Here is a 27,567-nt window from a genome sequence, read left to right as displayed (position 1 = left end):
CACAGCAGTCGGGTGGGAATAGTGGTCCTGCTGGAACTTAGAGAAATCTTTGCTTCACCCTTGAAATTGTTATAAGTTGCAATAATCCAGTGTGTGCAGAGATGGAGGTTTTGCTTTTCGGAAGCAATTTCATGAATCAAAGAAAAGCCCCCACTGAGTAGAGATGGATTTTTGTTTTTACACTATGTAGAGGAGCTATAACTCCCTAACTGTCAGAGACGGAGAATTCTCATGAGAATCCCAAGATGTGCAGTTTCTCCTTGAACTTTTCATGTGTGTAGGAGGTTACGACTCTTCTTTCCCTTTAGCGTAGTGCAGGCTGCTTCCCTCCTTTTGCCATGACAACTGCAGTGTCAAGTGAGGGGGAAACAAGCTGCTGTTATGTGTTTACCCTGTGGGCACGCACCAGCAGGCTGTGGTTGTCTCCTCACCACCTTTTCCCTCTACACACACACATTTCTTACTGGGTGTGGGAGCCACGGTCAGCCTTCATTTAGTGTCTTCAACGTTCTCCTGATTTTTTTTTTTTCTCTCCCACCAAAACCAATTTCTCTACCTCCATGGGTCACGGTTTGTGTTATCAAAATGTACCTGTCATCACCAGATGTGAAGATTGTGGTGGTTTTTTTCCTTCCCTTACCCCTTTCAGGTAAGGATCTCTCTTCGCGCAGTGAACATGATCTGTCCTGCATATTTGGGAAGCGACAGAAGAGTATGAAGACACAGGTAAACAAGAAGCTTCGCCTTTCTCTTGTTTACTTGCGTATTTTCCCTTATAACAAAATCATATTTAAATCTCTTTCTGCTAATGAGGTTACCACATGCCCGTCAAAAGCAAGGGGTCTTCTGCTTGTGAAATTACTGTTCTTTCTACGTAAAGGCTGTAGGTGGAGGGCTGTGCTCTGAACTGTTACAAAATAAGCGTGAATATAGTACATACTTCTATGAATTATTGTGATGTAACTCTTTGGAGTTAGGTTTCTTCATTATTCTAACTTTACACTTGTTACGTAATATACATCGCAAAATAGATCAATTTTGGTTTGTCTGAAAGTTGCATAAATATCCAGAATAAAATTTGATGTTCAGCAGCAACTGGCTGACCTCAGCAAACTGCAATTATCTTCACAGTAATTGGGAAAGGTCGAGCAGCTGCAAAGTCTTGCTCATCTTTGAATAAAGGACTCAAAGATGGCTTGAACACTGGTAAATATTTAATGAGAAGACTTTTCTCTAACTTTGTTTAATGAGATCAAGGTTAGTAATAGCATTTATTTTATTTTATTTTTGTATTCATTAGCATTTTGCACTGGCAGAGGAGAGGCCTGCTATATCAGTATCTAAAATAACGCTCTTGCACTGTGACTAATGTATCCAGAAGAATCCTTTGAAAAAGATAACATCTAGAAAAGCATGAATGAATACATAGCAAGAATTGCCCTGTTGGTTCAAAGGCCTCTGAAGTCCCTTGTATTTAGAGGGAAAGATTGGGCCTAAAACTGAATGGAAATTTCTGAAATACCCTGTTCGTGTTTGACACCTTGCTCGTTGTGCGGTACCCTTGAAAATTGTTCTGCAGCATTGCTGTAGGCCACTGAACTTTGGGAGGAGAGGAATAGGGGGAAGAACGTGCTAAGAGATCCTGGATAGTAGTGACAGTAATACAAGGTTTGTAGCTGTGTAAATGCTAGGCGGAATGACAGGGGAGCTTGTGAAGAGCAAATAGCGATCTGCTGGGGAATCTTCACTGGAAAAAACCTCTGACTATAAAATAAAAAATACTTCAGTGGGGTGTCTTGAATTGAACAGTTTGAAGGATTTGGTCTTGCCATTGTCCCATGTGTTATAATTTCTGTGAATGTGCTGTAGATTTTGAAGTTATTGGTAGGACAGAGGAAAATATACAGTCTGTTTTCTGAGTACTGTTCTCTAAACTACAAAAATACGGTTACAGTTAATTAAACCGGGAGGTTAGAAGAAATTTAAACAAATTAAGAACTGTCCTGTCTTGTCTGCCACTGTGGAAAACAGTATGAACCTTTGTTACAAGTCACATGGTTTGGCTTGAAAGGTAAGAGCTTGGGAGGAGGCCATCAGCCACAACAGAACCCGTCTTAACTTACTACTGTCTTGAAATAAGCCTTTGGGGACTTCAAGTCCGTCAGAGCTATTGGAGCTCTCAGATGCTGTAGGTAAACTTGTACCATCGGAGCCCCCTTGATTAACACTTCTGATCACCTCAATATGCCATGGATAACTCCCTTGCTGTCAGGGCAATATGAAGCAAGGCAAACTGGAAATTAATGCAAATCAACAGTGCTGTGCTTACGGGATTAGATTTTGTCCACCCATGAGTTGTTCCAGATAGTTGGTCTTGTTTTCTCTGCCCGTCCAGTATCTTTTGAGACTAAAAATAAGTTTGGAAAGTGCTGTTGTTGCTTCTGGGACTTAATCCTGCAGAGCATTTGTTCTTTTATTGATAGGCACTGCAGATCACGTGCATTTATGGCTGCTTGCGAAGGGTATATGAGTTTGTGCATGCTTTTTCTAATTCCTTGACCGATGCAGTGGTTGGCTGATAGCTACTGTTCAGATTTCCCTTTTCCCCTCACTGAACACTAAGCTAATGGTTTAGGGTTCTGGCAAAAAGTCACAGGACTGTTCCCTGTTAAGCACCCAGATTTCCACATGCAGATACAGGCAGGAGGTAATGTAATTTGGAGCTGCATTGTCGTCTTCTGGCTACCATCTGCTGTTAAGCAGCCACAGGGAAAGAAAGCCAGAGGCAGCACAATTGCCTCCCTTCCCCCCCCCCCCCCCCCTTTTCTTCATGGATCAGAGATCTGTGGAGTTTGCACAGAACAAAAATGCATTGCTCAGGCCCTCCAGCTCTGAGCAATTTCATTTCGTTGCACCCATGAACTCCCATGATCCCTTTCCATCATGTTCCAGAGCCTGGTCCTTAAGGCAGCACAGATGGATCTGCTCTGTGAGGATTTGCAGTACTGTCCTCTGTGTGCGTTTGCATTCTGTTCTGAACTCCCTAGGCTCCGGGCATTTCCATGATGTAGCAGAGCGCGCACTACAGGAGCAGGAAAGTGCTGTCACTCTCCTGGAAGTGAGTTGTTCGTATCTGTTCCTCTGTAGAGATAATGTGGGAAGAGTCCTGGTGTCCGTCAGAGCCCTGGGGTATGCCTTCAGACTGTGGTAGGCTGCACCCCCTTTTAATTGCAGCTCCTGCAACCGTCAGTAATGGTTGTACTCTGCTGTCCCCGCTCAGAGTAGGTGAGGATGGCTTCCTTACTTACAGAGGTGTCAGAACTGCTGCTATCAATTAATCTGATGGCAGGCGCCCAGTGGTAGTTGCAACTGGGATGATGCAAGGACCTGGAATGTGTTGATCCTGTAGCTTGAGGTCCCCTCTTTAAGGCTCCTTCCGAGGTCCCCTCTTTAAGGCTCCTTCCGAGGTCCCCTCTTTAAGGCTCCTTCCGAGGTCCCCTCTTTAAGGCTCCTTCCGAGGTCCCCTCTTTAAGGCTCCTTCCGAGGTCCCTTCTTTTTTCAGGGAGGGAGTTTGAGAAGCATTCAGTACAAATTTGATTTGGATTGAATGACCTGTCCTCAGCTCGCAGTAGAGTTGTCATCTTTTGACCAAGATACTCCGCATAATTGTTTCCTATATTTCCAGTTGTTTCAGTCCAGGATCAGAACCATCTTGGGTATAACTTCATGGAAAGGTGCAGGAACTGCTTTTCATAGAATCACAGAATTACTGAGATTGGAGGAGACCTTAGGAGGTCTCCAGATCAACCGCCCTGCTCAAAGCAGCGCCAGCTATGACAAGTTGCTCAGGACCTTGTCCAAATGAGTTTTTGACTATCTCCCTCCCTTAAAGCCTGCAATTTAAGCCTGTGACAAAATTCAGTGGATGGATGAGAAAGAACACTTACGGAGCGGAAGATGGGAACGTTTCGGAGTAACAAAACGCTTATGCTGGAAACGGACCCGGTTGGGTGATCATTTGCAGTTCTGTAGGCATCAGAGACATGGTGGAAGGCATGGAAATGTTTGAGTATGTACACCATTGATGGCATTATGGCCAGGTTTTTCATCTGTGTGAGATGAGGAGCTTCTGTTATTCCTAAGAGCTATGGTATCCACGGCCTTTGAGCTCTTCTGTTTCTAAAATGGCTTAACGTGCAGTAGATGCTGGCAGCGGTATTTATTGTATTGATGCGCATCATCACTGTGGTAGTAGGCCTGGCTGGTCGGTTGGCATTACACCAAACTGTTCTTAAAGATTAGGAAAAGGGGGCGGGGGGAAACCACGAAACCCAGGAAACTCCATCTGTGCTTATGGTCAAAAGGAAACTAGTGGAAAAGCTCAAGGCTAAGTGACATGGTCTCTGGACCAGCAAGATAATCCTGACTCTTCTGAAGTGCTTGTCAAAAATCTGTCACCCCTGAACTGCTGCTGGGATAAGCGGTGTCTCAACAAATCAGGTATGTCCCAGAGACACTGTTCCAGTTAGTTGTGTTCAGTCTTTTCTAGTACAGTCATTAGCAATCATTTTATGATCTTGACCTGTGGAGTAGTCTTTGGCAGAAGATGTTTTGTGCTAGCTTAGTCCGAGCTGTCTAAACTGTAGAGGTTAACCGTACATCTCAGGCTAACTTTCTAACTGCCTCAGTAGCCTAGGACTGATCTGGCTGATGGATCTTTTCTCTCGTTTCCCACTGACACTACTACAGTAAGTGGGGATGTTGAAATTTGGATTATCTGCCTTATCAAAGGAAGAGGGAGTTGGCTAGAGGATTGTAAAGATTGCAAAAGAGTGGAATTGCAAAGGATATGGAAGGAAATGCTGTTTGCCACTAAGGGTCAAAAGGAGTTTCTCTAGAAGTAATAAGACCAAGATACTAGTTTAAGCTATTGTTTTGATGGTTCTGGGATATGTGTTACTAATCATAGGCACTTGCAACCTTTAATTCTCCTGAATGTTAAACATAACAGTATTTTTTAAATTATTTTTGATAAATCTTGTGTCCAGCTAAAACCTCCTTAATAAACAATGCAGGGACCTTTGTTTGAAAAAAAAAAAAGAAACAAAAAAACCCCAAGAAGTCAAAAAAATGGGGGGAAGAAAACAATGGCTGGGCTTTGGAGTGGACCTAAATTGAAAACGTCTGCAGTTTTTCCCAGGGAGAGTAAGTGATCGAAAATATTGAATTGTAATTATGATGCTCTCTGGAGACCTGCAGTGAGGACCTGTTTTGCAGGGTAAGATCTGCCAGACTTTTTTTGCCCCCACTTTCCCTCTGATTTTCTCACTTGCTCAGAAACACTGGGAGCTGGGGAGACAGAAAAACAAATTCCATTAGTTCCTATCTGGTTGAACTTCCTGGAACCCCCACTATTTTTTTTGCTTCTCAGAATTTCCTTCCTCCATCCAGCTGTGTTTCCTGATGAAGCCTTATCACTGGAGAAAATGCTCCTGAGTGAGACTGAGGATTTGGGAATGAGTTACAGACAGTCCCAATTTGGTTGCTGCACAACATGATTCTGGCACTGATTTCGCTTTGGGGGCTGGGGGAGTAGTTCTGATTTGCTGGCGCATTTGTAGTAACTCGGTTTGAGATGCAGAGAAAACCTAATATTTTGCATCCATCTCGCTTCCATGGCTCAGGTCATTTGATGAGTAATCTGCTTCCTCCAAGTTTTTGTAACTTGGATCTAAACCTGCGTAAGTTCCCTTAAACCACCTAATCCAAGTAGCCCGAAAGTCTCGAGCTTGTGGTGATTTCTTCAGTGTTAGTCATTAGAAGTGTAACTATCCGCCCTGTTGCTTTTTCACATTTTTTTTTTTTTTTTTTAAATCAGGAAATTGTCTTCTGACACATTTTGCAGAACTTCCTCAACTGACTTACATTTCCCAGCACTTATCAGAAAAGCATGTTGGCTAATCTTAAGGGACATAACTGAAAATCCATTAAAGTCTGGCTCTGCCATGGGCTCGCTGAAACTATGGGTAAACTGATGTAATTCCCTTCACCTCAACCTTCTCTCTGTAAAATACCAGTTGCGATATTGGTGTTTGCAGGTTTCACAATTGTGACTTTTAGGCAAGTTGCAAGTTTAGTCTGGGTTATTTTTTTAACCTGTGACAGAAGTCTCTGTTGCAGAGGTAGTGTATAAATTAATATTCTTTTCCCTTTTTTCAAAACTGCTGGGGAACAAAAAACTGCAGAAGAGAAAAAATTAGTTAAAAATTAACTTTGGTTTTTCACCGTTCTGCTTTGGAGACCATAGCTAGCATGAGGTATTTGGGACTGAGAAGCAGAACAGAAAAAGGACATCAAAAACCTGGAGAGAGTCCAAAAGGGTTTAGTAAAATGGGCGACGGGGTTAGAGGGCATGTCCTAGAAGGAGAGAGTGGAGGAACTGGATATGTTCATCTCAGAAAAGAGGCAGAAAAAGATGACCTCTCCGCCTATAAATATCTGGGGGTCAGGGGAGGGAGGAACAGAGGAAGGGAAGGGATAGTAATCAGGGTAGGCAAAAGCCAAGTATGGTACTGGGGGTGAGAACTTCAATCAGAAAAAGGAAGACACAGGCTTACTCTTCAGCAGGCTTCCTTGCAGTGATGTCAGCGGGGCAGTGGAAGAGTCTCCTAAGGGAAATCCCAGCTCCTTAGTAAGTGACGCCAAGCAAAAAAAACCCCACAATTTAACACTTTTGGACCCGTTGGAATGGGCAATGATGAATTGGTTTCAGTAAAACATCTCCCAACAAGTCATTCTGTGAGCAGCTCCAGTACTGAAGCTCGGTTTCCTGTGGTTATGTTGTGCTTGGATTCTGCGTGACTAAAGGAGATGAGCTCATGTTGAAATCCCTGTCCATGTGCATGCTGATCTGTTGGCCGCCTCTGCCCAGCTGCCCGTTTTCATGAAATATTTTAGAGTCTTAACGCCTTTGAAATCTCTAAGCTTCTGTTAGGTTGGATTAAAAAGTTGCTGGAGAGAAAGGAGTGCATGATGTGCACAAATGTCTGGGCAGAATGATTATGGAAACTTTGCTTCCTTAAGAAATCGGAGTAAAAATGTAATTGCTGTCGGTGTGTTCCGGAGGAAGACAGTAGGAAAACACCGAGATAGTGTCTTTAACATATTTCCTTCTTTCTTATTGTACATTTATTGTCAGAGAGAATAATTGTGTTTTTTGAGGCACCAAGTATCTTGTGCCTAGGTATTATAATTATTCCCAGGCTACGGAGTTTATCAGATTTGGGGTTAAAGCTTAGAACTGCCCAGCGCATATTCCTCTATATGACTCGACCATTTCAGCACAGAAGTAATGTGTTCTGTGTCTTTCAGAAGAGTGAATATAACATTTTTACCAAGAAGCAAGGCAAATGAAAACATGGGTAAAAAAGGTGGGATTTAATCCCACCCAGTTTTATTGCTAGAAGACCTAGGCGTCTTCTCCAGACCCCCTTCATAGTGATGAGGCACAGGTCCCCAAAGAGATGCGTTCGCTGTCTCCGAAGATGGTAAAGGTGTGTGAAGCCAGACCCTTCCTAGAGATACACACCTCTTTCCTCACTGATCGTAGGGGCATCTAACAGTGAGGTGCATCCTATCCACAGAGTTATATCCTGAGTATATTCTGCTTCCGTGCAGAAGCTGAATGTGCTCGTGTAAGCGTGTGATCACTGCTCAACCCTCTTGACCTACTCGGCTCTTGCGAAGGCAGCATTTTTTACATTTATTTTTTTTACATGTTGGTTAGTGGGAAGGGGCTGGTGACCCAGTGGCAGGGTCTGCAAGGCAATATAATGGTGCTTTTACACATTTGGAATTTATCCGCAGGAACCTGCCTCTGATTAGAAAGGTTTCTGTCAGTCTCTAGTTCACTGCGACTTTGAGCAGCAGGGCTTACTCACTACAGATTATTAGACCTGTGATCTAGGAAATGGTAACACTCAGTTCATAGTTCTCCTTGCCTTGGATGGGAGCTCACCTTGTTCTGCAGCATCGGTATTGGAGGATATCATTAGGTTTGTGTGCTCACCTGTTCTGGTTTTTCTTTCTGACCTTTTGAATTAAATATATTAAAATTGCCATTAGCAGAGGCTTTTTACTACTTCTGTAATACTGCAGTTACTTCTTTTGCCTCTCCAGCTTTGCTCTGCTGCATACCATGGACTCTAACAGCCAGAGGGATTATTTCCTTTAAGAAAAAAAAAAAAAAAGAAAGAAACTCCTCAAAACCAGGTTCTGGCAGCAGTTAGCAGCACCAGGCCTTTGCCTGGGCTTGAGGAGCAGCCAGTGCGGGTTGGTGGGACGAGCTCACAAGGAGGACAGCATGACAATACAGCTGAAGGGCTACACGCATCTTCAGTGTACGAGTGGCGCAGGTAGAGCAAATCCAGCAGCACAGACTAGCATCTACTTTAGTAGATCTAAAATCCTGTTTCTCTGAGCCTGGTAACTTGTAAGACCGTATATAGCGAGTCCAAAAAATAATGAATTGGGCTCAAGGTGTTAATTTGGGCCATATTTTTAATACTTCCCCATGCAGATAAGATTGTTCCAGGAGCACCGGTAAAAATCACTTTACCCAGCATGGTGTCCTAGTAGTGCTTTTGATAAAAGGAGGAAGAGCAAAGTATTGATGTTTTGTTGCCTATTCTATAAGCACCTTGTTAATCATCTGAGGATAAATTATTGCTCTTTGAGGTATCAGCAGAGAGAGGGAGAGGAGGAGACATCTCCTGATGTGGAAGAAATGGTGCTTTTTCTTCTGTCTTCATTGGAGGAGAGTCTTGCCTCTAGCATTAGTTCCTTGGGGGGGTTGTTAGGGACAGAAGCAAAACTGGAGGGAGCTTTTTTGATTTATCTTCTCTCCTTCCCTTTTGGTCACTTCGATAGGCTTAAAGAGCCGAGCTGGCTTTAATGTGTTACCATTAGAGACCATGCATTAGCTGGAATAAACCATCATGCCTCACAGTGAAAAATATCCCTTGATTGGCTAATTAATCAGTCAAAGGGGAATGACATGGCCCTCGGCTTGAGGGACTCTGCTGCACAGGTAAACAGGTCATTGATAAATGGTTTACCCACAAATTCATCTATCAAGAAAACTTAGTCATTTTTTAACTACACTTTGTGTGAAAGCTGCACTGCATTTTTGGAGGTGTATTTTTGCTGCCCTTGCTTTTTGCATTGTGGGAACGTTTAGGTTGGGAAAGTTTTCAAGAGGAAAAGCCCAAACAGAACTTCATTACTGCTGCAATTCTTCTGTTTTCTGAATTGCAAAAAAAACCCCAAAACTCTCAAGGGTGTTTCCCCCCCCCCCCCCCCAAAGGGGAGGGAAGAACAAAAATCACTGTCATGGCTTTGTATTGAGATTGAGTGGGTCTCTAATCAGAACGGCTCACAGCTTTTTGTCATGTAAATATACTGAGACTGTTCAGTGGGTTGTATCCAGTCCTCAGGCACCGCGTGAACAAAGCTGACATCCATAAATGGGTCTAATGAAATAACTGGGGAAAACATACGAAGCAAGATGCAGGTCTGTGTTGGTAAAAGACTTCATCTTACCCGATTCAGTTAGTATTGAATTTTGGCATCGACGTGCTGAATTTTGTCATCTGTGTAACATCTTGTCCTGAAAAGATGGTTCCCCAGGGGGATTCTTCACTAAGAGTTGAAAAAAAAAAAAAGGGGCGGGGGGGAATCCAGCTTTAAAAAAAAGTGATCTGGAACCACTCTTATGGGTGGGATGTATAAATAGCGTTAAAGCTGTGTAACCACATAGGGAACCGTAAAACAATGATGCTTGGCATAGCTGCTTACATGGGTGCACAAACCAAACCTGAATCGTGCTTTTTTCTTTTTTTCTTTTTTTTTTTTTCTTAACTGTGTGTACACTGTGAGAAAGTAACACACCAGTACCTAAGAATACAGGCTCAGGTACTAGAGAACGAAGTTAACTTTATTTTTGTCATATGTAATCCTTTCCTCCCAAACAGTTTTCGTCATGGGCCTGCGCTTTTATAGGATAGCTTTGTTTGGTTTTTCCTTTAAAAAATATTTGTCTGATCAAAGAGCTTTCTTAAAAAAAAAAAAAAAAATTCCACTGCAGTAGTTCAAAACAAGGAAAAGTACATTTTTGGTCCGATCATAACAGGATTTGTGTATGGAAGTGTGAACGAAGCAGGTGGCTTCCTGTTGATTTTTAAAGCCAGGTGGGCAAGTTCTTGACAACAAGTTGATCTCTCAGGCTGCTACCTGCCCTGCTTTCCCTGGTGCAAGAGCGTACTGCGTGCTCTTTCCTTCTGCCGGTGTGGCACGGAGCCAAGGTGATGGTCCTTTGCACAAAGGAGCTTATTCCTCTGTGTGCGAGGAGTACGGGTAGCGTGAGACGGCATTTGGGATCGGTATGTTGTGGGAATAATGCTGCTGGGGGAATGGGAGGAAAAAAGCAGCATGCATTCTCTCTCAGAAATCAGGGAATAGGGTGAATTTTATTTCCCTCTAAGGTGGCTGCTGGATCCACTCAAATAGCCTGCAGAAGGACTGGATGTTTGTAGCACAGTCTTATTTTTGCTGACTTAGTTAAAGGGTGTCTACCCTTTCTCCAAGGGTGTCTTCTGATTTTTGGCTTATCAAACTGGTTATGAAACTGCTGGTTGGTTCAGATGGGTTAAGCAAACCAGAACTTGGACCAAATAAGTGATTCATCCTGAGGAAGTGCTTAAAATCAAAGAAACAAGATTTTCTACTTCCAATCCAGTATTTTGACTTCTCAACTGACCTGTTCTTTCTTCAGCTGTGATCATTTGCTTTTTTTCCTCCCCGATCAGGAGGAATATCTAGTGCTGGAGTGTGACTTAATGGTAAATTTCCCCATCAGGGTAACGTTGACAGTGTATGAGGTGTTCCCTCCTCTCTCTGACCTCACTTCAGCTGCCTGACATGTTTGAAAAGTTTGTCAATTTGAAGTTAATTTCGGTTCATTTGAGTTTTCTCAAAGTAATAAGATACAGTCAAGAGATCCATTGTCTGTGGTTTTTCCTTACTTCTACAGCCTCACTCTGCAAACTGTCATCAATCTCAGTGTGTTTCCTTTGAATAACTGTGGTGTTGCTGCGGGCGTGTATGTGTGTATATGTATATATTGTGTGTGTCTATATATAGGCAAATGTGACCTGCTGACTAAAGTCGCTAATTTGACTGTCTGCTAATAACTGCATGTATTCCTCTGTTAAGAAAAGAGGAAGATTATGATGGGAGAGAATGGTTGTGCAGTGGGATATAGCAGGTACCTTCCACGCTGTTTGCTTAGCATCATCTTTAAAATGAGATGTCGGTCACCCGTATCTGGGTGATGATGGCTTGCTCTTCTCCGTCACAGAATGCTTTTGGCGAAGGACCTCAGATCTGGTGTTAAGCATGAATATTGTTCAATTTTGATGGCTAAGCCAGATTGTCTGTTGCTGAGAGGAGAAGGCAAGGAAGCAAGTGTCTAACAGCTGAAGTAAGCAACAGAAAAGGCAATGGAGGGGGGGGGCCCAAGCAAACCTGAGTTCTGCTGAGTTGGAAGGTGTTTGGGTAGCGTGCTGTGCGGATTCTGAAATTTCCATGCACGTAACGCTGGATTAAGGGATGTGACGTCTGTCTGCTGTGCGTAGTTCGTTCTTTCTCTCCTTGGGGGAAATTGGTTGTGCATTCAAGTGTTTTGATTTGGCAGACTCTCAGTAATATGAACCCAGTGGGTATTAGTGAAGACAAGTTGAAGTGTGCTCTGGCTTTGGAGCAGAAGATGATGCTGTCTATGATAATTAATTTCTGTGGAAGTTTGTTGTAGTCTGCGACGGACCTCCAGAAGGTTCTGCACAGATGAGTTTTAACCTGCTGGTAGAAAATGCTCGTGTCCCTCAGGATCCAGAATCACCAGGGCTCTTTTGGTGACCAGTTCGCGCTTACCTCAGCTGAAGTTGAGTGCTAATACTTTGTTATACAGCCCTTACACTGAAATTAAGCTCCCATGAAAAGGACAAGACCAGGGATGACTTGACCATGGACAGCAGAGGGGACAGAGGGTGGCTTTCCGCAGGGTTGAAGAGGTCTGATAATTTAGTTCTTTCGTATTGTTTCTGTTTTATTAGGGTTTATTTTAAATTGGCTCCGTTCTCACCATGAGCCGATTTCTTCCGAGTGCTGGGACATGTTGTTGACAGCAGCAGAACTGAACCCAGCTCAGGCTAACTAGATCCTGTGCCACCTGCGTGTTACAGGTTGTTTTTTTAACAAACGAAGAGAAGATCAAAAATACTGTCTGCCCTAAAATCCTATTTTTCCGGAATATTGAAGAATTTAAATGTCACTCAGTACTTCAGTACTTGAAAGAAAATTCCCTATTCTCAATACATTTTTACAACAACATTTCTGTAAGCTTGGGAGTAGAAGAAAGTTACGGTAGTACTGTGAGTGAGTCAAAGGCTAATGCTAATTAGGAAATGCTTTCTAGCTCACAGAAAATATGCTTAATTTTCTTTGGAAAATTTCTAAAGGAAATTATTTTCATTTAAAATAGTCAACTTGTATGTTTGGCAATAAATATTTGCAGTTAGAGAAACAGGCATTACTACAAACATCTTGTGGCCGTGTAGTGCAAGCTTGCAGGTGCTTTTTTATTATTATTATTCATTAGAACACTGTATCTCATAATGGGGTAAAAATCATCCAATATTAGTTATTTATTAGTTCAGGTAACCCTTTGTGTGTATATATTTGTTTGATGTCTTATATGAGTATGGTTCATATATTTCTAGGAGAAAAAGGGGAGCAGCGTGAGTAATTAAGCAGGAGTTTTTTGTTGACCTTCCCCACCTCTCATCTACTCCTTTAACTCTACTCCATTAACTCTTAACTGTATTCAAAAAGCACTTTAGGCTCTACCAAACACTCCAGGGTATCTGGAACACTTCCTAGGTTTCAGTAAAATAACTGTAAAGTCCTCGGGATAGCAGTAGATGTGGAATTTCTCTGCAACTACTAATGTATTAAGAAGTTTGGTATGAAAAGTGTCACAGAAAGCAGCAAAGACAACTTCCTGAACTCTGTTCTGATGCACAGCATATCGGGGCCTGTTAACTCTATATGCCGCTGCCGTCACATGCAAACAGAAGCTATTTTCTCCTACAATTCTCAAATTACCGTAGTGCTTCAAATCTTTACTTGCCTGGCTCAGCTCGTCCCAATGTCAGGTCCTTAATCAGTAACAACACATTTAGCCCAGTGGGTTATGAAGTTTTCTAGATATCTTCCTTTTCTATTTTCTCATTCCGTCCAGCGATGGCATCAGTTCAAAACTCAAATTGTTCCACGAAGACCACCATAATAGTCTGCTTATATAAACCTTTTGGTGCTACTCGGCTTGAATCTGGGGCAGTGATATAACGAAACACATGACGGTCGGGTTATCCAGTTCTCAAGTTTGCTTCTACCTAAAAACGTTTCTCCTCTTGAATTGAAGAATGAATGTTCTGTGGGGAGCAATTCAGTGTTGGACGAAGTGACCTAATTTCAGCCTCTTAATATCTGTGACTGTGCGAATGCTGAAAGCTTAGGCATTCATTTACATTTCATCTTAAAAGCAGTGAGAATGCTGGGCCAAACTTTGAGGTGATGAGAGAAAATTGTGTAATCTCACACGTCAGCAAGCGACTGGAAGAGGAAGTGTTTTTGTTGTAACTTGCACACTAAGACGTTAGAAGGCAAAATGTCCCTATTTTAACTTACGCCATGTTAAGCCTTCTATTAATTGCTGCTCTCTCAGCCCCTTGGCATTGCTATGCCAAGATGGATTTGTCTGCAGAGGACATCACCCCGCAGTGGATCCCAGGAGTGTGGCTCAGGTGAGGCACAGTGAGCCTGTGGTCAGGGCTCTTTGGTTTGCTTTCACCACCGTCCCACTCCCAGGTTATGCAGCCTTGGGTCAGGTTACTTCTCTGCATCCTAATTTCACAATCGCTAAATCTGGGGATGATTCACACACCCCCATGTAGGTGATATTAGCCTAATTTATAAGTGTGTAGTTCTTTATGAAGTGCATTGAAATACTTAGAAGTGAGAGTATTTAAGTGCAAAGTATATCATACATTTTCAGCTGCTCCCGATGGTTATTTCTGGAGAACTAGAAGAGCTGTTTGAAGTGTACTGTATGTGCTTACCTGTTTACCTTTTGAACTTTACAGCCATAGCACCTATAAAAGCTATATTGTGGTTTTAGGACATTGTAACTTAATTAAACTTTCAGAGAGTCCCGAAGCGTGACTGTCTCCGGCTTTTCTGAAATCCCTGCAAAAGCAGGGCTGTTTACATAAAATCTGGATGGCGGGGGCAGGGGGGGGAAATGTGCTCCAGAGCATCACGTTACTTGCACGACTGAGGGCGAGGGTGTGTAACCCTGCAGATTTTTGAATCTTGGAAAGTTGAGGTCAAGCAAGAAGTGAAGAAGTATCTACCTGCAGGAGTGTTTGTATAAATGGTTGCTTCTGGTCAAGTGAAGTAGCAGCCCTTGTTTTGACAGCTAGTACTTAATGTATCATTTGGGCTGCTGATTCTCTGACATCCATTCATTACAGCAGACCTCCTCTGACCAGCGCTTACCAACCACAGCACTGCGGGGTTGGGTTATTTTTTTTTTTTTCTTTTTAATAAGCCTAGTGTTTCTCAGTTACCAAATGGGAAAGGAATGCTGTGTGTAGCAACTGCAGTGGATCGCATCCAAAGGCACAAAATATGGCCTGTTCCTTTTTCCTCCTTGTCGTAGGGAAATGGGTGTCTCCAAGAGACGCCCAGCGGTACAGCCCTTGCTCTTCAGCAACAAAAGTCTGGGTGTTCTGATTTTAACACTTGCTACTAGAAAACAGAGGTTTGTCACTCCTGGCAACTGACTTCACAAAAGTCAGTTTACTGATAACAATGGAGGGCTTCGTGCCCAGTCCTGGCTTGTGCTTACTTTCTGGGAATCTTCCAGGGTAGTGGTGATGCTGCCCCTCTGCTTTAACCCGCAGAGCTGGCCCTGGGCGACAGAACTCACAGCGTGGTTTGCAGAGCCTGTCGTGTCCCAGATGCCATCTCTACCTCAAAGTCCGGCACCTCCACAGGCTTGATAATAACTAAAGGCTTGCAGGGCTATTGCAGATACTGTTGAAATCACAGAATTAAACTTCATTTAGTCTTGAAGCTTCTTTCTTTCCTGTAAGTAGTAGTGGGACAAAATGCTCTTCAGGTGAGCATAGAAGAGCTTGGGTAGATCGATGGAGACATTAGATGTTTCTGTTCCCAGGACCCTGCTGCAGTCAGCTGAAGAAAAGCAGCATACATATGCCTCAGCCACTAGTGTACAGTGTGGTTTTTTAGCTTAACTAGCACTGGGCCCAAACCATTCTGGGGCAAAGTCAAAAAATACTGGTGATATTCTTGAAAGAAAGAGCATGGGGAGCATGGCAAGGATGGCTGAAGGGATGGGAACTGTTGGCACTCTCGGAGGAAGCTTGCAAGGTTGGTAACTAGGAAAAAATTATCTCAACTTGAGGTCAGGCAACAAAATATTAGAACTGAGCCATGACATCTGTAAAGTGCCTTTTGTACTTTGCAAGAAGCTTTTCCTTTATGGTTAGAAGTTTTGAACTGAAAGCTGCAAAACTCTTTTGTCCTAATTAGTAACCAATTTTTCTGGAACCTGTATTGTCAGGCTGGTAGGAGAAATCTCTGTCGTCCTGGGTCTGAAGTCCTTGAAAGAAAACATGAGATTGCTCTCAAGGGGGAGTCGTGGGGTTTAATACCACTCAAGGGCTCTGACACACAATCATCTTCAGGGTGTCATGCAAGAGGTACCCACTTAGCTCTCATGTTTTGTCCTTCAGGATATCTCGTTGCTGTGGAGATTTGCTGATAATGATGGAGTCAAGACAACATTCTCCAATTGTTTCAGAGTTAAGCTAGATGCCTCAAGTAGAGGGAGATTAATCCTAGCTGAGAGGTTAAATATAGTGATGTAACATGTAAGAAGCAGGGGAAGACAAAAGCACCAGTGAAGAGCCATTTAACCCACTCAAGGTGTGACCTGTGCATTTGAGGGTCACCTCTTTCTGTTGAATATGATGATTTGGGCCTCCAGATTTAAAGCTTCCACTAAATATAAATATTTGGAATGGTTTGAGGTTTGGTTACAAAGTTCTCCATTTATATCCATATATTGCAAATGTACGAAAGTTTTATATTATTTTCCTTTCCATATGGATGCTTAGGTAAGGCGTTACATTTGTGACAGTGTCTTACAGATTTAGTGCTACTAAAATGGTCAGTACGCAGAATGCGCATAGGACCGCAAGGAACCTTGGAAGGCACCACACGTATACAAGTTATTCTGTAAATTAATGCCATTTCCTAACTTTACCGTAGACAAACGATCCTTCTCTCCCTCCTTCTGAATCACTTTTATCAACTTCTGCAAATAAAAATACCTTTACGTGGCAGATCCAAGCAGAAGGCCTTCTTAAGGCAGTAGCTTTATACATCCAGCAATTTATAGGCACCTTTTCCCCAGTGTGCGTCTCTGAATCAGTAGCCGGCTCTGATTTAGGAGGGCATATTATTCACTTTCCTCTAACGTTTGGGAAAGCGGGACATGCTACTCGTTTGAAAATCATACCGGCTCCTTTATCACTGCCAGTCACAGTCAGCAGCGCTACATTCCCTGCTTGACACGGAGGAGGAGGTTTGCCCTGAATAAATATAGTAGATAAATGGTCTTTCTGTTCCTCAGAAGAATTTGGGCCACTTCTCAAAGTTGGTGCCAGAAGTACAGTAGCAGAGTGGCATGGTTAAAGTTAATTGCACTCAGATTTTAGTTAAAAGTCTAACTAGCTTGTCAGCTTTGAATTTATATTTTCACAGTTCACTAGGGAGTGATAATAGGGAGTCTTTGATGTAGCTTGCTGCTTTTTGCTTTGTACCAAATGCTCCAAAGTTTAGTAAATAAAGTTTTTTATTGGGCGGGGGGGGCATGAATGACAGCCTAAAGCGAGCCAGAAGGATCATGATATGTCCTCACCGAGGGGCAGCAGGGGCATCGTAGCAGCATGGCAGGCACATTAAAGGAGGTTTGTGTGGAGCGCCAATGCTGAGCTCTCTGAGAAACAGCTCACCGGAGATTTGTTAATTAGGTGTTACTGGAGACTTGCTGAAACAGTGAAGCTGTGATGCACGAAGCACTACCTAATTAACTCTTTAATAGTCCTGTAATACATTTGCTAGTTCTCTCCACTCAGGGAAACTGAGGCCTGGTGGTTTAATTGCCTAGGATTCCCAAGGCTGTCCTGAACAGCAAGTGTTTGAGAGAATATAGATGTGAGACTGATTCAGAGATTGTGACGGGAGAGTATGGCTTCTAAACCAAGAGAAACCTCTCTAAAGTAATCATTTTGAAAGGTGGTTGTTCTGGCTTTAACTGGAACCAAAGTATCTTTCCCCTATAAGTTTTTAAATTGCTGGAGAGGAAGGTTTGTGGTGTGAAGAGCTGTGTACTGCACCCCTACCCTGTAACCAGCTGGGAGGGACCCAAGCTGTTCAGTTGTCTTTCAAAAACATAAGCAAAAAGACATGTTGCTTGCCATTTAAAAATGTTAATAGGGTTTGCTATATTTTATTCTAATATTTCTAGAATATATTAGAATATTATTAAATTTCTTTTCAAGAGATTACTAGGGTTGATAACTCCCAGGCACCGGCTCTCTGGTTGGAGGCCTCCCCCTAATTCCTGTTAAAGCTATTCTGAAACACCTTTAAAACACTTTAATATAGTTTTAATTCTTCTTCCTCTGTAAACGAAGAGGAATAACTTATTCTCCTGCTTTACCTGGTGGTGTGTGAACAAACCACTGAGCTGTTTGCAGGTGCGCATGGGTTTCTTACAACTGTAGCCAGTTGCATTTTCCTGGGCCGATGGATTGCATCGGTAGGATCTTACTGCAGTGAAGAGCTTGTCTCGCAGGAGCTTCCTTCAAGCAGCTAGGAGTTCCCCTGCTGCAGTAGAGACTAACCGCCACGAATGCTTGACTCCAGTCTCTAAAATGTTTGTCTGGTACTAAGGAAAGCTATTGAGGATCAAGCCAATGACCTTGAACTCTCGCTTCGGTGGGCTGCCCTTTGGAGCTCTCTTCATTGAGCTGCTCTTTTCACTGCAGGTGGTTCTGCAGAGCGAGCTAGCTGCATTGAGACGTGGAGATAAACTTCTGCCTTTGTACCCGAGGTTACACAAGCGTAGGTTACCACGGCCAGAGTCGGCTAACAGGAATGTGGTCTGATCTTGTTCTGGCTAACCCCAGTGAAAATGGGAACGTGTATTGCCAAAACTATTGGAGCATCCAGTTGCTCCGAGGAGTCGAACAGGCTACAGACAGGTTTTAACTATCTGAGTGGGAAGTGACTTTCTGTTTTGCAAGCCCTGCAACACTGATTTCAGCACCTGTCTGGATGGTTCGGAGGTAATGTCATCGCCTGGAGGAATAGCTGGCTTTATCTGAAAGAAAAGTTGGGGTTTGTCCATTCTGAGGTGGAAACCATAAGACTAAAAATTTCATTGTCTCCAGAAGATTCTTGAAGGGGCACTCAACAAAAAGAATCCATTCATAAGGCAAACAGTGAAACATTTACTTGTAAAAGCCATTACTGCTTTAACGTCACATATATAGGGTGGCTTCCTAAGTTTTGGTGGAGGCTGAAATATTGTGGTGATGTTTAAACAGAGCGCTCTTAGCTTCTGTGTATTTGAAATCAGTGAGCTGCCCAGTGGAAAGAGCCAAACAGGCCAATGCAAATTTTTTTCCCCATTGGTTTTTAATAAAGTGGACGTTTGTGTTTTGGTTGTATTCAAAATCCGGAAATGTTTCACAATTACTGCCTGGTGTCATTTGAAAATTGTTTGTTGGGGGAGAGGACATTGCTCATGGTTTTTTTTTATGGCAAGGCTTTGAAAGAAGTTTCTCTGATGCCTTTAAAAAGTTTACATGTACTTCATAAGGCTGTTGTTGACCCTACTTGAATTAAAAAAAAAAAATAAAAATAATTTTTTCATTTTTTTCCCTACATAGGACACGTGTGGATGTCACACAAGGAATGTTTAAGCTGTGAGCTGAATCCCGTGCTTGTACTTAGATAAGGTTGGGGTTGCATGTTCTCGCAGAGTTTGGGCAGGCTGCCGAGCGTAGATGCGAGCTGGCTGAGCCTGTGGCATGTGTGGGTTGAAGAGATCGGACTGCGTCTCCTAGAGACCTTTACGTAATGCGCTTCTTGTACAGTTAGGAGTGTAATGTTCGTTTCATCCATTTTCTGCACTATATTATGTAAGTTCTCAATACAGAATATCTCACACTGAACCTAGTTGAAATGCTAATTTGTGGAAGTACTGAAAAAAATAGACACGCTGAATCTGAGATTGATCATGTAACTTGAGACGCTCCAATTCTACAATCAGATTATTTAGACAATCATAATTGTTAATTGCATAATTATGTACTGTTCATTTCTCTGGAAATAGCGCTCACATCATGAACAACTATTCAGTATTTTGTTTTCATTTAGGGTGTGGCCGTGGTCTTTATTTACTACATAGAATTCAAATTCTGCTCAGAAGACAGAATTATGAATATTCTTGCTGGATTTCTACATCGTTTGCTACAGTAGTGTCTACATCCTTTTCTTTTCAGCGTTTCCTCTATGGTCTGGGGAAGAGATCAGGTACTTGCAGAGGACAGTTTGTTGTATCCTGAAGGAGATGCGTCAAAACCTGGAGGTGTGTACTGAGCAAGAATTCCCCCCTCGCTTGTCCCAGTCCTCACAATGTCGCTATGAGATGGAGAGGATACAAGCCCAACCTTTTGATGGGCTACACAGCTCAAAAACTGTATTTTTTAATAGTAAACTTAAAAAGCTGGGTTACCAACCTGTTCGCTGGCCTCCCATTCTCCATGCTGTTAAACTGGAAGCATAGCCCCTGGCCAAATGACGGTGGCATACAACGCCCTGGCCTGTTTTAGGAAGCTAGCATGTGTCAGGATCTCGGCCTCGGAGTAATTTGGGTACAGCTGCCCCATTTTGTGTGATGATTTTGATGACTGCTGATTTTAGGTTTGCAGCTTGAGATAGCTGAGACCTCAGCTTTTTTTTTGTTTTCATACTACTTCAGATCATAGAGCCACACGTATCCACAGTAGTACTACTCTTAAGAAAAGCTCTGAATTGTTTTCAGATCGAGGTTTTTGACAGGCACTTATAAAAAGATAAATAGAAATGAAGGGCATGACTTCATATCGGTGTGCTCTGTGGCTGAAGCCAAAGTAGAATTGAACTTCTCAGGTCAGCGTTCAGCTAATTTAACCACAAATCTCTGGTTTGTTTGGCCCTGTGCATTTTTGTACCAGATGAGATGTGGTCCTGTAGAGCTCTGCCGCCTCCCCTGCAAACCTCTGATTCATCTCTGAAGAAGCCTGACCTGCATGAGAGGAGGTGCTATGCAAAACGTAACACGTAGCTGCACAGCTAAAATGGTATCAGTATGCAAATGCCCAAAGGTGCTGAAAGAGTCAGACACCTAAATATTCTTGTGGATCCGGGTTATAGTAATCCCTCCAGTGCCCATAGACTTCTGTGTTTAGCTCTGAAAATTGTCTCTCTGTGTAATACAGGTTTCAAAACTCAGGTTCACACACCTGGAGCTGAAAGATTTTAGTTTTTCACGATTAATCTCCGGCAAGAATAGCTCTGAAGTACTAAAGAAGAGTTTTTGATTTCAGCCCTGCTGCCTTGTTCATTCATTATATATAAGAATGGGGTTTTTTTTTTTTAATCCGTCCGTATATTCCTGGATTAAAGAAATATGCATTATTTGAGGTGATATTCATGACTGCACAGCCGGAAGTTATTGTTTTATTAGAGAGGCAAATTATGCCTCAGGGAAATATGCCGGTCAAATCACCTTTCATTTAGAAGGCTATTGCGTATCCAATGTGTCTGCATACAAAATAGACAAATTCAGAATTCTTTTCCTGTTTGATTTAATTTTTGATGCATTGACTCTTCTGCCTTTTTTGGGTTACAGTTTCTTATATAAGTACAGTCAGCTCACTCACAATGGGAGCTGATATAAATACCTGGGTAGAAACTCATCCTCTGAAGTTGCTCTATTAATCCACACCATCAGGGATGCTTCTTATACATGTCACCTTGTGAACGGTGCAGGTGAGAAAATGGAGCATGAGAGCTTTCCATTCAAACAGCAGTTTTTTGTAAAAATATGTGGTGATATTTTTAGATGCCTTTGGCTATCTAACTCTTCATATGTGATGTCCTTGTGTATAAATGTACACACGCCTGGTGCTTGCCTACCACATCGGTGTCTCTGTGCGCCTAGAAGTGATCCTGAGCACAGATACACAAACAGACCATGTCCTGCTAGCATGGCTTATTAATTAGATCTAATTCATTGCACTCATTGGGAATTCCCTCTGAACACTTCAAAGCACTCGATGCAGATATTTGCTTGCTAGCATGTGACTCCTGGTGCGTTAGTTACTGTCATGTGGCTAGAAGACTTCTTGAATCTGCAAAGTACCTCATTTGTGATGAATAAAGCTACACTGATACTAGAGTCTTTAGACACTGATAGCTGGTTGAGAACTGTGTTAATTGCTGTGTTACACAGGGGAAGGCAGCGCTTCTCCAGCTCTTAATCAAAGGACCATAGCCCCTTTGAGAGAAACATCCTGCAGACTATCTTACCTCCAAGTGTTTGGCAGCTGGGGGCGAGAGAGGTACCGAAGTAGTTTACATTGAAGTAAGCAAAACCAGATTATCTTACAAAACCCTCATTTTACTGTTTCAGTTAGCTTTTTAATTAGGTACTGACTGCTGTGGGGAATTGGTTCTTGCCTGTGTCTGCCTGCGTGTACTGACTCGTCCCCGTCAGCTGAGTGTGAACGGATTGCATGGGGGGGGGGGGTTTGCAGTCAGCCCGTGGCCCACCTTCTGGTGTCTCACAAACCAGCAAGCTGAAGTCTAGGTTACAGGGCACGTAGAAGTCAAGCTCGTCTTTTTCATTCTTTTTTTCTGAAAAGAGCTTTTAGAAGAATAAAAAGGGATATCCGACGAAGGGCAAGACTGGTTGGGAAGGCAGCAGCTCGTTTGGTACCCTTAGGTTACAGAGAGTGTGTGCGGTGTGCGTGTGCAGGGGTAGTAGTCTCTTTTTACTCCAATTTATGTGGTTGCTATCAAAATCTCTTTCCAGTTTCCTACCTTCCCCACAAATCAAATGTTCCAATAGTTTCTGACTTGCATTTAACGTAAAACACCTCACATGAGTAATGTAGCAACAAAATATAGTCTAGGCCTCTCTGAAGTATCTCCAAATGTCTGTGCTTGTGTATGCAAAAACCATTGACGTATTATTCCTCTGGAGTATTTAAGAGTAACAGAAGGAGGAGCATTTACAGGGTGGGTAAAACCTTTTTGTGCAAAAGCATCAATAGCCTGTTAATGCTTTTGTATTACGAGATGCTCCTCCATCGTGTCGCGTTCCTGTGACATCCCTTATACTTTCATCCTCAGGGTTTCAGACTCTACAGTAGGAACTCTGTTTTGGGGGTGGATCAGGGCAGAAAAGGAAAGCTTTGTATTTCTTGGAGAGCTGTTACAGTTAATCCTGGAGAGCCAGAAACTGCAAAGGTTTTCTTCCCTTCGGAGCGCTTGATACATGTTATCACACATTAACTTATCTTGATTAATTCTGCAAAAGATATGGGAGCAGTTCCCTCGAGTTCTTGTGAAAATGAGAGGGACGTACTATCTCGCCATCATCCTCTCTTGGCGTCAGAGTGTCTGTCTACCGGCATTACTTTAAGCCAAGGGAAATTGCTTGACATCACTTAAATTTCTGAATATCTAGACAGCGGGAGTTTGGCACTCTGAGGGTGAATTCTGAAGCCAGTTTTATCCATCGGATGGTATAGATCATGTTGACACACATGCTTTATTGCTTTCACAAAATCCTCAAGGTAGACTTCCCCAGGTGAAGGAGCAGCAATTTCAAGGCAAGCTGCTCACCCAGCTCAGGATGTTCTCCCCCCTTCTTTTTTTTTTTTTGGCAGAGCTGGGCAGATGCCACACTCCTATCTAAATTCACGCTATTTCTGAGCGTAAGTTTGTGATTATGGTTACTGTAAGAGAAGAGGTCCGGATGTTTTTCAGAAACCAAGGTAAATCCTCTTCTGCGTAATGTAAAAGCAGATTAATCTACGCTGTATAGAAGGTCATGTAGTTTCAAACCATGATTTCAGTACACCGATGTCATATCCAGGTAATGGGTATAGATCTATGTAAACTGCATGCCTTTAAAACAGAGATTATTAGAATGTGTCGCTTCTGGCTCATTTTATTTGATGGAAACCTCCCTTTAAAAAAAAAAAGCCTAATTTTTGCAAGGGAAACTTTCTTCTGAATTGAATATGAATTTTTTTATGTATTTATTTTTTCAGAAAATCTTTTTCAGATGTGCTTCAGACTTTTGCTTTGATCATGAAAGAAGTTGCCGGTTGGGCTACTGAAATTTGCAAAAGGCCCTATACTGCTTTTCCAAAGGAGACAAAAAAAAAATGTTACAGGAAGTTCAATCCGAGTTCTGTTTCTTCAGACACCAGCTCAAAGCCGGGCTTTGCCAAACAGATTCCCCCTGAAACGGCTGGTGTCTGTAATTTTTTTTTTTTCTTTTCATTTTTGTTGTTCTTTGACAAGACTATCTTAGTAGTGTCAAAAAGGACCTCACTTAACCAAAACAGCAGCAGTTAACAATATCCAGTCTCTGATCAGTGTTTTCCTCCCGAGACTTGCGTAAGTTTATTTTGCCATTCTTGAGATGTGGTTGCTTTTACAGTCAACTCTGCCTTTGATATTACAGCTAAGTAAAGCTTCTAAATTTGTCCTGGCTGTGTTTGCTTTTTGAGGATTTTCTGGACAAGTGTTTCAGCTCTTCCTTTCCTGTTCTGTCTGATATCTAGGGATAAACACACCCGGACACATCCACATCCACACTCATGCTGTTTTATCCAGAATGCCCTGCATAATGCTGCTGCTAGTTTCATGTGATTAGGATCTTCAAATACTTGTTTCATTCCAGGTTGGTTTTGAAGGAATATTTGACATTTTTGATGTCATCACCATAGTACTTGTCTTGCCCAAGGATCATTTCATCATCAGTCTTTTCCACATTTTCGTATTACTGCAGGGGATTTGAGTGAGTAAATTTTTCTGTATTGTAGTAGAACTTAAAGAGAAATGCCAGAGTGACTTAGAGAAATGCTAATATATCAACATCTTCCCTTCGAGAACTTTACGCAACAGCAGAAAGAGTAACTAAGTTTTGGTATTCTGTGGATGTAGGGAAGTGTTTTATTTTTCACTTTAATGAGGATATTGAGTCAGGTTTAAGGGTAAAATGTATCAGAAGCACATTAATTTTAAGAGCAAAATTTTAGAAGCGGCTTTGTTTACCTAACAGGAAAGTCCTGTCTGCACTGAAGAACCAATACATGGGTCATAGCTTCAGTGGTTTGTGTTCATTTTGGATCTCCAGATGTTCTTCTGTGTAGGTATGTAGACTGGCCTTTAGGTCACCTGGAAAGTTAATATGTTTGAGGATCTTGTGTCCTTTTAACAATGAAACTGGACTGTTGTTTTAAGCTTTACCCGAAGTACTTTGCCCTACAAGAAATTAGTAGCAGAAACGAGTCTAGGAGTCAGGACTCTTGAACTACCCAATGGCTTTCTTGTGGCTTGCCTTTCAGTGATACCTTGCCCATCAGTAGAGTTGTCCCCTCGTTTTTATGGCTCCTCATGACTTCTGTGATGTGCATTTAATAGCTGCTGCAATTACATGGGGTGTATTTTTCTAAAAATTTTTTAAATGTGTAAAATGACTGTGCTGTTTTATTCCTTTCTGTGGGCAAGAATGGATTGGGTTTTGGTACTTCAGAAAGGCAATAATAGATAGTCAGCAGTCATAATTTTAATAATTATGTATATTGAGGGCTGAGGAGGAGCATAAGAGCAATTGCTGATGTTTCTAAACCATGCCATGTGGCAATGATGTCTGGGTATATGCTAAATGGTATTTGGTTTTATATACGTTGATATAGGTGAAAATGGGGCTTTGTAGAGAGACTGGGAACTTGGTTTCTATCTGGAAGGTATTTATCACCTGTACGTTCAAGTCTTAGTTGAGGATGCCTCCTAAAGAGGTGTTGATGTGTTAAAGGGGCACTTGGGATGTGTATCTGTCCAGCTGGGGTGATGAATGTCAATGCCACTTGCTATCACTTGGGTGACTGGTGTAGAGCCAGGGATGGTGGGGTCCAATTCCTGGGCCTGCACGACACAGGCAGTTTGCACCACCCCTGTAGGGTAAAACTGATTGTGTCAGTAGATGTCAAAAGCACAACATACATATATAGGCATGGATGTATGACCCTGACAGTGCTGCTCACCCACCAGAGTATTTGAGGAGAATTTGGGAAGCACAACCGCCTCTTCCACAAGATGATAAAGAAACCTTTAATTTTGTAAAATCCCTTTACTGGACCAACATGCTGCTGTGATGTTGAGTCCATCTCATGTGTGGATGACAATGTTTTAACAATAATTTTTATACAGGGTGGAAACTGAAGCACCCATAAATTAAATCATATATGGGCAGGTGATGGAAAGATAGGAGATAAACCAAGGTCCTTGGAGGCTCTGTCTAGCCTGTCCTCTGCACGTGAAGTAACTGAGGTGGAAGGACGGAACTAAAGAGAAGGAGGGAACAGCAGAGAGAGATTGAAAAGCAAAAGAAACCATGGGAAAAAAATTTTAGTATATCAATATAATTTCCATATGCAAGAAATGTCCTTTTGCCAGCTAATTGGTTTTATTTGCAAGGGGAATAGTTCTGTCTTTCATGTAGTAAAGACTGCTATTTAACTAGTGAGGTATGTTTTAAAATGTAAGTCATCCTGGGTGTGTTGGAGGAGGAGATCAGTTTATGCTGAGGATACAGAAGATTTTAGGTAGTTTTCAGTGCTCCCAAAAAGCCTAACATGAAATTTTTCCCAAAACGTCAACCTTTCAGGTTACAGTTATGAGAAATACTTGAGATTTTCTTTTTCTTTTTTTTCTTTTTCCTTTTGCTTAAGCAAGTTTAATTTTTATTGCCAGTCTTGGTGGTGTCTGTTCTGGAGAGTAGCAGGAAAAGCTGATAAGGGCATAGGACAGAAATCTTTGTGCTTATCTTGCTGCAACACATGGAGCTGAGAGTGCATCCTTTTCCTGTCCTAGGACAGGAGACGTAAACTGACCATCTCCTGACAGCAGTGACTTCAAACAGAGCCTCTAACGTCTTGAGGGTACGAATCTTCTCTCAACTTCAGAGGCCAGCTAGGTGAAAGTGGGTCACTGGCTGTTTAGAAAGCTGGTTTTGTGCCAGAAAAAAAAAAAAAAAAAAAACAACAAACCCAAAACACAAAAAAACAAACCCAAACCCAACACATTTCTGATAACTGCTGGGTCAATAGACATCTCTGTAGACATTGTCGTGTTTTGTGGGTTTCTTTTCTTCCCAAAGTGCATAAATTCAGCATGACTCCTTATTGTTTGTTTAGACTTCTACCAGAAGGTGAATTAAGTTTACAAAACGGAAAAAAAAAATTAACTGTTTTTTTTCCTAAGAGAGCACAACTCTGATTTTCATAAAACTATAAGATTTGGAACAAAGGCCAGACAAAAAATGTCCTCAAAGAAGGGGTTATTTGGACAGTGAACGTCCTTATAGATGAACATGAGAGGTTTTCTTTTACGTATTGTCTTTATGTGACCTAGAAATTAAGGGTCTATGTCGAGAGGAATATGAACTGGAGCAAAGAGAACCTTCTACCAGGACTGCCCAGCCCCAGTGTGACTGAACCTCAGGATCTTAGCCAGGGTCTGAACTGTGACTCTAGGTCAGTAACCAAATATTGGGAAAATATAAACACAGTTATGCATTGGTTAGACCAGCTTGTTTCTGTTTCACTTAATAGTTAGATTTCATTCCTAATTTTCACCGTTAAGATTGGCAAAAGAAGCCCCAGCTTGCAGCTCTTCTTCTGGCCACGTGTGGAAATAGATCTCAGTGGCAAAAGCCCAGGACTGGAAATCCAGGAACAAACGCAGAAGTCCCACATCAAATATTGATGCTGCACAGTTCAGGGCAAACTGCTTCACTGCTTTCTGGGCCTTGGTGTCCCTACTGGTAGAACAGCCCAAGAACTCCATGATAGTGCCAAGTTCAACACAGAAGATCACAGTGGGAAAGAGACTTTGCAAGTGCACAGAATTTCTCTTCTAATTAACTGCCTGCCTGGCAACCCAGCACTTTGTCTAGAGGCTGAGCTCTGAAGTCTACCTTCAGGTAAATGTGGCGCCAGATCT

General features: G+C 42.2%; 1 protein-coding gene across 1 annotated transcript in view; it reads left to right on the top strand.

The window, feature by feature from the left end:
• PINX1 (PIN2 (TERF1) interacting telomerase inhibitor 1) overlaps positions 1 to 27,567 on the top strand; it is a 68,182-nt gene that overhangs the window by 14,677 nt on the left and 25,938 nt on the right. The window contains exon 6 of the mRNA XM_075086528.1: positions 650 to 726. Within this exon, the coding sequence (XP_074942629.1) occupies positions 650 to 726 (77 nt within the window). The remainder of the gene's footprint in view (positions 1 to 649; positions 727 to 27,567) is intronic.

This window comes from Phalacrocorax aristotelis, chromosome 3 (assembly GCF_949628215.1).
Source record: "Phalacrocorax aristotelis chromosome 3, bGulAri2.1, whole genome shotgun sequence".
NCBI lineage: Eukaryota > Metazoa > Chordata > Aves > Suliformes > Phalacrocoracidae > Phalacrocorax > Phalacrocorax aristotelis.
Note: the sequence above shows the minus strand (reverse complement) of the source record. Positions and strands in the feature narration are given on the sequence as shown.